This window comes from Protopterus annectens, chromosome 10.part0 (assembly GCF_019279795.1).
Source record: "Protopterus annectens isolate FY-2018-M chromosome 10.part0, PAN1.0, whole genome shotgun sequence".
Classification (NCBI taxonomy): Eukaryota; Metazoa; Chordata; order Ceratodontiformes; family Protopteridae; genus Protopterus; species Protopterus annectens.
The window spans coordinates 879339094-879351877 of NC_056744.1; the positions used below are offsets into that span (position 1 = coordinate 879339094).

General features: G+C 40.2%; 1 protein-coding gene across 1 annotated transcript in view; it reads left to right on the forward strand.

The window, feature by feature from the left end:
• Positions 1-3453: 3453 nt before the first annotated feature.
• Positions 3454-12784, forward strand: part of MTF2 (metal response element binding transcription factor 2) — a gene marked incomplete in the record, with an annotated part of 1616286 nt that continues 1606955 nt past the window's right edge. Inside the window, 1 exon segment of the mRNA XM_044085679.1 lies at positions 3454-3579. Within this exon segment, the coding sequence (XP_043941614.1) occupies positions 3545-3579 (35 nt within the window).

Consider the following 12784-nt stretch of genomic DNA (forward strand, 5'->3'; position numbering starts at 1 on the left):
CCGTCTTTACTGAATGATACCTGTTTTAACTGTAATACTACCTGTTGATTGCAATGCAAATATTTTTCTTGTAATTCTCTAATGTGACTTTGTATTGTGGAGCTTTTCTCCCCGGGTCTCCGCTGAAAATGGGCTCTCGAGCCCAGTGGACCTCCCTGGTCACCAAACTGGAATAATAATAATTCACTCCGTACTGTCGCCCTTTTCTTAATGTTTTACTTATCTTCTTATTTGATACCCCTTGTGTGGAGAACAAAGGTGCCCCTTCCAACCATCTCTGCTGGACTAGTGTTAAAAGCTCAATAACATTGAACATAAAGCTTAGGAATATCCTTCTGCGAGACCTCCCAAGATTTAGGTTGCTAGGGACTCTGTCCCACAGTCAATAATTTTAAGATTGACATCAGATGAAGTTATGTCTTACCACAACGTTCCATCTGTGTCAGTCTTCACTAATCCTTGACCCCCCCCCCCCCTTTCCCCCTGCCTGAGACCTAAGGACACAGATCTGGTCTTTGCTTATTTACTATCTGGCTGCCACTATTTTAGGCAAGGTCAGTCTGAGTTAATTTAGAGAGGAGCACTATGGGTCAAGCCTGGCTAGAGAATTTGGAAAGTGCAAGTTGAAGTAAATGACAGAATCTGTTCCGTGGGTTGGAACAGAGCCCACCATCAAGGATTAGTGAAGATTGACAACACAGGTGGAACGTTGTGGTAAGACATAACTTCCTTTTTTCTTATCTGTGTGTGGGCTGAAGAAAAAATAGAATAGAATTTTATGGTAGTTGAAACGTTGCGTACCAGTTACAGATAAATGGTGTCAGCAGTAAACTTTAAAAGGTAAATATAGCCAGTATCATTGTACTTCATTTTTTTCTTTTACGTATTTGTTGCATAACCTTGCTAGGGATAAGGTGAATTGCTTTTATGCTGTGTGTGAAAGTGTTTTTGCAAATTAATATTGGTATGATCCCTATTTTTAATTAAATTTTTAAATTATTTTAGCAGTCATGAAATTGTGTACCACATACTTGAATACCGTACAAGAGTGATACAGATTCCTGGTTGGCTGTATTGGATTCTGTTTGCCTGTATTATGTTTTTGTCAGAAATGTTGTCATAGTTGCATACAAATGATATAATCAAGATGTTTGATTTACTAACCAGTGCACTTTTTTGAACTGTTGAATTTGTTGTAGTCTCTAAGTGATGACCTTTAAATTGCCTTGCCTTACAAGTTGTCTGTCTTCTGTTGACTATGCATTCTGACCATGAAAGATGTCTTACACTTGCATGCTGCTTGCTTTTTCATTTGAATAATTTGAAACACTTGCATGCCAGCCTTTACATTTTGCTTAAACAAGTATAATTTTAATCTTTCTCCTTTTTTTTCTGCATATGGCATTTGGTGCAGTCACTTATTTTTGTATTTATAATTTCTCTGTTGCTGCTGTAGTTTTGTCAATTTGTTGCCTTCACTGCCAAGTTTTCCATGCTAATATGATGTGCATCAAGTACCTGTATTGTGTTGCACTGACTTTACTTCTGTCATTGCACTGCCTTGATGGGTCATCAGTGCACCTTTAGTCTTGACTTACAGCTTTTTTTTTTTTTTAATCAACACTATAGCTGAGTTCAGTCTGCTGATTCCTGCCTTGGCTGACGGTGGCAACTCTTTTTTCAGGAAGTCTGGCTCCTCTCTCTTAATTTGGATGTGGGGGTTGTACTTAAATGATTGACTGCAGGCAGTGATTGGAGCCTGCTGCAGAAATATTTTGTGTTGGCATCCATCTCGGAAGTATTGCTGATTTGCTCCACATAATACCTACATTACCCATCTCATTTTTATGTTTGACACCTAGAGTTTTGACTTGCATGTCTGATGGTTGAGTTGCCTGAGACTACATTTGAACATTTTTCATCAAGTATGGCTTGTTGAAAAATTTTCTTTTTATCATATGCAGTGTTCTTTGGCTATATATGAGGTATCTTTTTGTGCAAAAAATAAGTCTTTACTTTGAAGACACTGATGATGCTGTTTACTTTGGGTGAGGTTGTTGGGATAACTAGTCTGCTTTGCACTTTTCAGTTCAGTCATCATCACTTTACCCAGTTTGTTATAAGATACTTAGTTGCCCCCTCCCAGCACTTTATCATGTTCATATCTTCTTTGGAGTCTGTCCATCCTTTCTCTGCATAGAATTTCTTCAGCTGGCTTATACATGCAGAAAGTGAATTGGTGATTTTCTTGATTGCTTTTTTTATGTGAAGCATCACAAAGTACTGATATCCTTTCTAGCATTGTTTCTCTGCCTTATTCCCAAATAATGCTGGGATAGGTGTCTTCTTCCCTGTTGACACTGAATGGGCAGATTGGTTACTACAAGCAAATTAATGCTTCTTATGTAGTTTAGCACACCTCTGTCATTCAACTTACCTTTCTAAGAAGGGAAGATGATGTGCACTTGCATTTCAGATGTACATTGTGATGTCATTTAACCAGTTATCCCAGAGGTAAATTTGTAAAAATTGTCAAAACTGGCAGAGTCTGCTTAATGTGAAATCTTGAAAAAAAAAATTCTCATAATTTTTTTCTTTTATTTTTCCCCTTGCATATTTTCAGTCTTAACTGTAAAACTGAGCCGTACTAGCTGGTATGTCCATAATTTTTAGGATTACAGCAACTGCCCCCCCCCCCATCTTGCAGCGACCACCCCATTTGTTTATTTAGTTTTTTATTTGCCAGAACAGCATCCATTTCCTCGTTTTGCTTTTCCCAACAGGAGTCATTTGTCTTCAGCGCAGCTGGATGTGCCTTAAACATGGTTAGTGTATATTATGTGGCTATATCCTAAAATGGGGCAAGGATGTATAATCTCAACTAGTATATCTTATTTTCCCTCTTCGTCTTACTGGAAGCTTCAACAGGAATGTGTTTGAGGCTGTTATTTTAGGCTGTCCTTGACTAGTACAGTGGCGCACTCAAGAATTTTTGCAATTCCTTAGTATACCATTTGTCACCCAGAGTACACCAGCTCCCTTTTTAGCATCCTAGTATTCCTTGTGGGGATGAGTTGACTCTGAACCTCTGTCCTGTTTCTTTAGCAGTTACAACAATTGAGTGCGTTTTTACTCTGTGTATTCTGCAAGTTGCTGCATCAGCGCTTTATAAAACAGTGTGCTCTCTGCGCTTTTCTTTCTGCAAAACTAGCCTAACTTTTTAACTTGCTGCTTATATTTTCCACTAAATTATTTTTCTTAATCCTACTTTGCAGTGCAGATCATTGACTCCTATATATAGCGGCTTTATTTTCCTGTATTAAACCAATTTTAGTGTGCTCAAAAAATGTTACAAGTTAACCATACATGTATTTCCCATTAGTGTTTTTGTTGTTTTTTCCCCCCTTTATTTATTACTGATGACATTTGTATGAAAACAGGATCTTGTCTGCTGAGGAATTGGTCTGTACCTGCTGCTTTCTCCCTACTTGAAGTCAAAGAAAATTGATTGTGGAGTCACAGTTGCTCCTGTAATAAGATTGTGATGTCACAACAGAGGAGTATGGCATGCAGTATGAGGTAAGCTAGCAAGACTTGGACTCTTGTCAGTCTTGTATATTCCTTAATTGTAAATAATTGGGAGGTTGTAGCCAAAAACTTGGAAAAGTACTGTAGGCCATAATAATTGTATTACTTTTCTCGGAGATGATATTGGCTGCTTAAATCGGATTTTATATGCAATGTATTTGATCAATGCAGGCCACTTCTAATGTACTCATTTCCCTTACGTAATTTGCCCATATTTTGCCCCTAGGTGTTTGCAGGTACGCTACTAGATAAGGCAAAATAAATGTTGGAACATGAAGTTTGTAATGTAACCTTGTATGTGGACCAGTTAAGCATTTAACTTTGTCCTTTATTTATGAGCTGCCATCTGTTTGCTACCATGCATATGTGACTTAAGTGTTTCCTTAGTTTGTTTTGGATGTGTAACAAAACAAGATGCAACTCTGTATTACCATGCTGGATTTCTGAGCATGCATATGTAGATGAAGACATAATTTTGTTCCTTTGGCCTTTTTTAATTAAGGAAAAGTTCCCATCCATGCCTTTTATATGCCATCAAGTGATGATTGGGGAGCATTGTGGTGGGATTAGAGATCGCGGTTGGGTGAGGTTTTTTTTTTTGTTTTCCCCTCTTTCCCAGAAGGGCAGTCCTCCTTCCATGAAGAGTACTTTAAAAATTAGTTTAAGGACAGTTGCAGTAACAGCTTGCTTGTCTAAGATGGAGGAATTAAATGACTTGTAACCACAGCACTTTGACATTTTTTTGGGTTTGTCTGGTCCAAAGTAGTTATAATTTAAGTTTCATTTTGTATTCAAGTAATCTTATCCAGTTTGTGTGTGAAACTAAAGTAGAAGATGTCTGAGACAAGTGTAGTGCTTTGGCAAAAGATTGGTCCATTGTCATTTTATTTAAGCTTTAGTGACTCTTCAAAGTACTGTGGAAAAAGAGCACATCTGATTAAACAGATGTGTATATGGCAGTAAGGCCTCTGTAAGAGTTAAGTAGTTTCACTTTTAATAAGTTATTGTAACTGAATGCCTGTGTTCATTGTGGTTTCATTTTACAAGTCTTTTGGGTTTCTAATAACCTGACAAGATTGGACCCCATTTCTAAGTCAAAGTATGATTAAAATGTGTGAATTTAGTATTGTTTCATTTTTTTAGCACCTGCAGTGTACCCAAAATTGACTACTCCTGCAATTCATATGGAGGTACATGTATCCTTAGCATATCAAAATTCGACTCTTTTTTTTTTTTTTATGCGACCCAAGGCTCCAGCTACTATTGTAAATGGCTGTGTATTCTTCCACATTGCCCTCGTTTCTGCCTGCATATCCTGGTATTTTCAGTTTCTCTGTCTCTCTACATAAGACTCTATAATCACTGGGTGCAGCAATTTGACGATCAGTGCTACTTTTCTTTTTGCGGACTAAAATGTCTGCTTTTCATAAGTGTATTTTTTGAACTGTTGGTAATTGGTGATTACCATGTGATATAAACTTAATAATTTCCTATAATGCTCTGTGGTTAATACTTCCAGTGCTTCTCAACTGCTTCAATATGGTAATGTTTGCACAATCCCCAAATAGAGCATCTTTGCCACATTATTATGCCTTTCAGTGTATAGACCCTCTGCCATTAGTGTATCACCCCCAACAACAAGATGTGACCGTTTCCAGTTTCCAGTTCTGTTTTACAAAAACCTGCATTTGTCTGTTTCTCCCACATGTTCAGTGGCCTTTGTAAACTAGCATGTATGTAGTCCAGGATTCTGGCCCATCATTGTTGACCTTTGACGTTTTTATTTAAAATCACCTCTCCTTAACCATTCCTGCTTCAGAACCTGATCAACATGAGATTGTTCCAGGAGATTTCTGTACTTCAACTATGTGTATGCCTTTTCCACATTTCTTACATTCTCATCTAATTCTTCTTCTTGTATTCTTTTTTTTTTTTTTTAGCACATTTAGTTGCCGAGTTATTTTTGTCTACTTCTGGTTTGATTTCCTTTCCTGCTTGGAACTGATATGCATCTGCTTAACTAAGCAGGGAAGTTATCTTAGAAGACTTCCCATGTTTTAAAACATGCACTATGTTTTGGTCTGGTGAAGTCAGCAGATATGCAGTCCTAAAATTGAAGGTCTAAGTATGTAGTCACTTTTGAGGAGGCCCATACTTCATTCAGAATGAGGAATACATAATGGTATACACAGTGATATTTATTTATAAGTGTGAAGCATTTTTCTTGTTTTCCTGTCCGACTACCAATACCTTTTGAGGCCAGTAAATCACCTCAAGACTGCAAGTTAGAACAAAAAGAGCAAATTGATTTATAGCTTGGACTTTGCCCCTAGATTCCAGGACTGTTTTCATTATTAACTTTACTCTTCTGAGTATTCCTTACTGAGTTTTATTCACATTTGTTCATGTATTGATTCTTCATCAATTACCAAATATTTATACTCTCCTTCCTGTTCAATTTCCTTTATATCACATTTTTCTGTTAGTTGGATATTTTCTTGGTGCTGCAGCTTTCCTGATTTTAATGTTGCTTTTGCACATTTGTCAAGACCAAATGATATTCTTGCCTCCTCTGAGAAAGTTTTGACTCCTTGCATTGTGCTTTCAGCTCCTCATCTGATGAACTATTAAGTAAAAAAAATTATGAGAGGTCTTTACACCTTTTCTGGGAGCCCAATTATAACCATGGCCTAATCTTGTAAGTATGCAGCTTAATGAGTTAAGAGCAAGACAAAATGGTAGTGACAGAATCACCCTGGAATATCCTCCCTTTGAATTTCTGTCCCTGAGATAATTTTCCTTTTATGGCTTAGTTGCAGAGTGGTTTGCCACTGTTTCATGGTCAGTATAATGTAAATTATCTGTTTAGGATGCATCTGACAAATCTGTAAGCACTCTTTTATCCATGAATGTGGGATGCTGTCACACATGCCATACTTGGATTATTTTTTTTTACAATTCTCCATTATGACCTATTTAACAAGAAGTGGTCCTTTTGTTCCATATGACTTTTTCTCTGTTCTGTTGCCATGATTTAGTTTCTAAATGACTATAAACTCCTCTGCATCAATTCCAGTATATCATTTGTACATAATCGGAAAGCAAGTTATTGGTCTGTAGTTTTTAGGATAGCTTGCAGGCTCACTGTGAAGTAGTATCGTTTTTCCTGTTAACCAGGTTGGAATCTATTCAGGATGTTCATGTAAGTTAGTTATTACTCTGGGCTAAATCCACAAGTAAAGATGTTAATACTTTTAGCCAGAAGTTAGGTACTGCATCTGGGTCTGGGGATGTTCTTCGTGTTTCACTGGGATCTATCGTACACTACTCTAAATAATAAAGACATCAGCACAGGCAGAAAAACTTAGATACTCAAAGGAAAAGTTCAAAATAAGCAATTCACTAATAATCCACAACATTTTATAGAGAATTGGGAAACTAAGCAAAAGGACTAGAAACACTACAAAAAAAAAAAAGACATTTTGGAGAAATATCTATGTAGACCCATGTGAAACAGAGATGCTGAATGGATAGAAGGAAGAGAAAAGTTCAAATGTACAGGATACAAAATGGGATGAAGTAATGGCCAGAGAAATTGCAACAAAGTTAAGAAAAGCTCCTAAGTGGAAAAAGTACAGTTGTGTACACATCATAAATGTAGATGTTTGAGTGCAGTTTGAGAGACTGTTGCAGTCATCACATTTGGGTTATCTGCTTGCAGTAGCCCTCAGTTGGCCTGATTATTAAAGTCTTGGGTCCTGTGTCAGTTGCTGTCTCATCTTCTGTGACGTCAGGTAGTCAGGGGTATAAAGCATGCAGCTGATGCCATTACATCAGTCTTTCTTGTCATGCGGTGCACGAAGCAGAAGCAGTTCGCAAGTGCCGGTTGGCAGACAACTGAAATTTTCGTTTTCGAGTTTCAGAACCGAAGTCTTTAGCTAAAGCGAAGTACCCTGTTGGGGAAACTTTTTCTTGCTCTAAACCGATGTCAGTAAAAGTCAATAATTGTATTTCTTGTGGAAAGCAAATATCTCATAAAGATTTTCATTCGTACTGCATTCCTTGCCTAGGCCCTGACCACGACGTACCTCGCTGTCAGTTTTGTGCCTTATTTCAACCACAAACTATTCATTGTCAATATATTTTTGCTTCTAAATATTTTGGTGCTCTGTTCAATTATCCAGATATGTCTTCGGTAAGCCACCAGACTACCGACATTCCAAAAAAACGCAAACATAAAGACAAGAGACAGGCCGCCTAGGTCCAAAGCTGAAGACGCTTCTACTAAGCTAGTCGCAAGTTTGCCGGTACTCAGTGAGGCACTTTCGCAGCCCCTAATACCCGCTACTTCAGATTCACAGGCCTCTACCGAGACCCATTCTGAGTCTGGTATGCCGCTAGATGCTTCAACTGTGGAACCTGCGTATGTCTCTACCTTGAATGGGTCCGGAGCCACTGTGCAGGCACCGGCTTCTGCGGGGTGTATTCAGGCCTACTGACTTGCATGTTAAACTGACGCCATCATCTTCTTCAAGGCCTAAAACTTGAACCATGCCTAGAAAACCAACGCCCAGACCACATGGTCGGGCCTCTATGCCTAAAAAACAAATAAGAATGGCTGAAGACCTTATTACTTTAATCAGTTGAAGCCAACCTAGGACTGAATTTGCTTATGATATCTCTGACCAGAATTCTGAAATTTCTGTTTTCTCTGATCACCAGGATTTGCCCTTATCTACCTCTGAGGATTCTGATGCAGAGGACTGTATTCTCTCTGCTTCTCACTCAGAGGATTTTTCTTTTGGTGAAACCTTGCATACTCTTAGGGAGCATTTTCGCTGGGAAAGCCAGGATTACTCTGATTCTAAAAAGAGGCTTAGGGATTTCTTACTCCTGCCCCAACACTGGCCTTTAGCTATCCCTCCTGTGCTAGACATTGTTGATGATGCCTTTTTGGAATCTAGCTTGGCCCCTGACTCTTTACCTCCTGCCCCCAGAAAACCTAATAGATAATCCAGGGTTCCTGACTCTCACAAGTTCCTTTTTAAAAATCCTACTGCGGCTCTTGAGACCATTTCACAGGGATCCAAGGGCATTAAGGCTACTACTGTCAAAAATCTTACCCCCTTTGATAGAGATTCCAGGGCCCTAGATAGATGGGGTAAGAAGGTATACACCTTTGCAACCTTGGCCATCAGGGCCTTAAATTGCCAATTTGCTATGTTAAAGTATCAGCAGCATATTATTGGATTGCTTAAACAGAAAATGATGATTCCTGACTGTGCTGAAAATAAGGATGTACAGGATTTAATGCATTTTGCTGAACAGGTTGGAAAAAATACTTTACAATGTGGTTTTGATTCACTAGAGGCATCTTGCAGGGCTGCTATCACCGGGTCTGTACTTAGAAGGCATGCTTGGCTTAAGGAGCCATCTTTGCCAGATCATGTTAAAACTAAATTGCTGGATGCTCCCTTAAATCAGGACCACCTGTTGGGCAACAAAGCAGCAGAGGTTTTTAAAAAGATGGAGGAAAAAGCGAAATCTGTGCAAACTGTTAATGATTTCCTAGAAGTACAGCCTCCAAGATTTAGTAGGCATTGACCTTCTAAGAATTGGTCCTTTCCAGCCTCTTCAGGCCTTCTCAGTTCAAACTCAGAACCAGCCGAACACCCAAGCTTCAGTCCCAGGGTACTCACAGGACTAAGCGGTGGGGAGGCCCCCACTTCCTAATCAGGGAGTAGTAAGACTACCTGCATGGTAAGCTGTCTCAATGACTTAACTGTAAAACTTCCAAGCACTTCTCAACTGACTGCCCCTTTAGGGGGAAAGATTGCTCTGCAAGCAAAAAACTGGGAATTTATTACCCAGGACAAATGAGTTTTAAATATAGTTTCCCAAGGATACAGATTTCACTTCCACACGTTACCAACCCCAAACGTTTGGCCAGATCTACCCCCAAATCAGTGGGCAGAGGCTCAAAAGCAAGTACTCTCTCTTAAGATTAAAGGCTATTCAGACTGTACCAGAAGAGGAAAAGGGACAAGGTTTCTACTCGAGACTTTTCCTGGTACCCAGAAAAGACAACTCATGGCATCCTATCCTGGACCTTTCCATCATAAACACCTTTTTGGTGATTCCAAAATTCAAGATGCAACTCTTCACCAGTTGCTTCCCATGTTAGGCAAGGATGCCTGGTTGGCAGCACTGGATTTAAAGAAAGCCTTAACTGCACAATCCCAATCAAGGAATCTTGCATAAGATACCTACGCTTCAAAGCAGGCTACATGCACTATCCGTTATCTGCACTGCCCTTTGGCTTATCTACTGTGACCAAGGTATTCACAAAGTGCCTAGCTCCAGTCTTTGCATTTTGCAGGCAAAGAAATATTCAAATATACCCATACCTGGACGATTGTCTAATTCAGGCAGAAAGCCAGGACATACTTTTGAGTCTGGCATTTGTACAAAAGGTGCTAACTTGATGGGGTACACCACAAATGAAAAGAAATCACATCTGGTGTCCTGTCAGCAAATTATATTCCTGGGAGCAAGCTTGAACACAACTTCCCAGATGGTTTTCCTCACGCCAAAGAAATTAATTTGACAACTTACTTCAAACTAATGGCCACAAAAATCCTGCTATCTGCAAGGCAAATACTGCAAGCCTTGGGGTTCATGGCCTCTTGCATTCTACTAATTCCATATGCAAAACTGCATATGAGGAAACTACAATGGTATCTAAAAACAAACTATGGTGTCAACATTCTCAGGATCTAGAAGCAATGATTCCTCTCGTTCCTTGCCTACAGTTAGAGTTCCTTTGGTGGTCAGAGGCCTGCCACCAAAACAAAGGTCTACCATTTACACTACCCCCTGCCGCCCAAACCCTAACAGACGGATCAGACTATCCATGGGGAGCTCACCTGGCAGGAAGTGCATTCAGGGCAAGTGGAACCAAAGTCAAATGCACCTGCATATCAATCAAAAAGAAATGTCAGCTGTACATAATGGTTTGACAGTCTTCGAGGACCACATTCTTCCAGGGCAATTAATGGTAAAGACAGCCAACACCACTGTTATGTGGTACATAAACAAGCAGGGGGTACCGATTCATAGCCCCTGTGCAGACTCGCCATGTTTCTGTGGAACACAGCCTTAAGCTACCAAGTGCATCTACAGGCTGAATTCCTGCCAGGAAAACTAAATACATTGGCAGATGAACTAAGCAGAAATTTCATGGACCCACACCAGTGGAAACTGGAACCAAAGACTTTCAACATGTTAATAAACAAATGGGGGAGCCCAGATATAGACCTGTTTGCCTCCCCCCAGAACTGCACAAGGACTCCCCACAAACAAGCTTGGAAAGTGGATGCTCTGTCTTTCAGCTGGAAAAGTCTATCAGTTTTTTCCTTTCTCCTTCTGCCTCTCCTCTCCAAAGTACTACTAAAGATCAAACAGGACAAACCAAGGGCGATACTGATTGCACCAGTCTGACCACGCCAACACTGGGTACCCCCTCTTGTGCAGTGTGTCACTGCTGGCTTCATGGCACCTGCCTCAGACCCTTACCCTGCTGTCACAGCAGGAGAGCCAGATTCTGCACCCTCAGCTTCAAACCCTGAACCTCACAGCCTGGCTAATTACCTAATCTCTCCATTACCATCCCTCAGTAAACAAGTGTTGGATGTCATTTTGGAGGCAAGGAGGCCTAGTACAAGAAAATTATATGCTGAAAAATGGAAAAGATTCTGTGCCTGGAACCAAACTCAAGGGATGGGCACAGCAGCACCCAATTTACCTCCAATTCTTCAATATTTAACTGAGATGCTTAACGAGGGCCTTTCTTTTTCCTCCATCAAAATTCATGCCTCAGCCATTTCAGCTCATTACAACACAGAACTCACCCGTCTTCTCCCATCCACTGCTCAAGTAGTTCCTCAGAGGGGCCAAAATGTTTAGACCACCCAGAAGTGCCCCAACTCCAGCTTGGGACCTTAACTTTTGTATTGGAAAAACTCACTCTTCCTCCTTTTGAGCCAGCTGCAAGTGCAGAGTTAAAATTCCTTTCTTGGAAAACAGACTTCCTTTTAGCAATCACTTCAGCAAGAAGGATATCTGAATTGCAGGCCCTTATGGCAGTGGAGCCTTTTGTTATCTTTCATGCAAACAGGGTGTCCCTCAGGACCAACCCCTACTTAGTGCCCAAGGTGGTATCCAGTGTGGCTCTTAATCAGTCCATTCATTTGCCAACCTTCTTTCCTAATCCACAGAACAAAGAGGAACAGATACTGCACTCTAGATGTGCATAGAAAACTTAGATTTTACTTGGACAGGACTAAACCTCAAAGGAAATCTGAACAACTGCTGGTGGCATTTGCTGCAGGGGCAGAGGGGAAGGCTGTTTCAAAGCAAACTGTTTCTAAATGGATAGACCATTGCATTCATTTCTGCTATAAGCACCATGGAAAACCTATCCCAAAGTGGATTAGACCACATTCAGCCAGGGCTGCATCTACCTCTACAGTCTTTCTCAGAGGTGTCCCTACCAGGGGCATCCTAGAAGCTGCTACCTGGAGTGTTCTGTACATACTTTCACAAAGTATTACCATTTGCCAATTTTCTCTAAATCCAGAGCTGGCTTTGCCACTGCAGTCTTGCAGGGCCTTATAGCTGGTCCTAATGCTGTCTAAATTACTCCTCCCATCCTTAGCTTTGGGAATCTACCCAAATGTGATGACTGCTACAGTGAAACACGAAGAACATAGTATAGTTGTGTACACTTAACATAAATGTAGATGTTTGACTGTATTCACTGTTGCAGTCCTGGTTACCCTCCCACCAGTCCCCCCTGTCTTCTTTTGGCTATACCTCTGTTCTCCTTTACTATGCTTGAAAGCTTTTTGGTGTATTTGCTTTTTTTTTTTGTAGGTATAACCATGTGTGTGTGTGTGTGTGTGTGTGTGTGTGTGTGTGTGTGTGTGTGTGTGTGTGTATATATATATATATCTATATGGGTACCTATTACTTCACCGACAAGTCAAAACAGCGACACTCACACGTTCGACTCCACATCATCGTCACTTCATAACATCGACGTTTCAGGTAAGCGATCTTCTCCCTCACAGGGCCCATGGTAGCACTTGTTTCACTATTAAGAAGGTAAGGACAACGCTGTCAGGGTACATTTTGA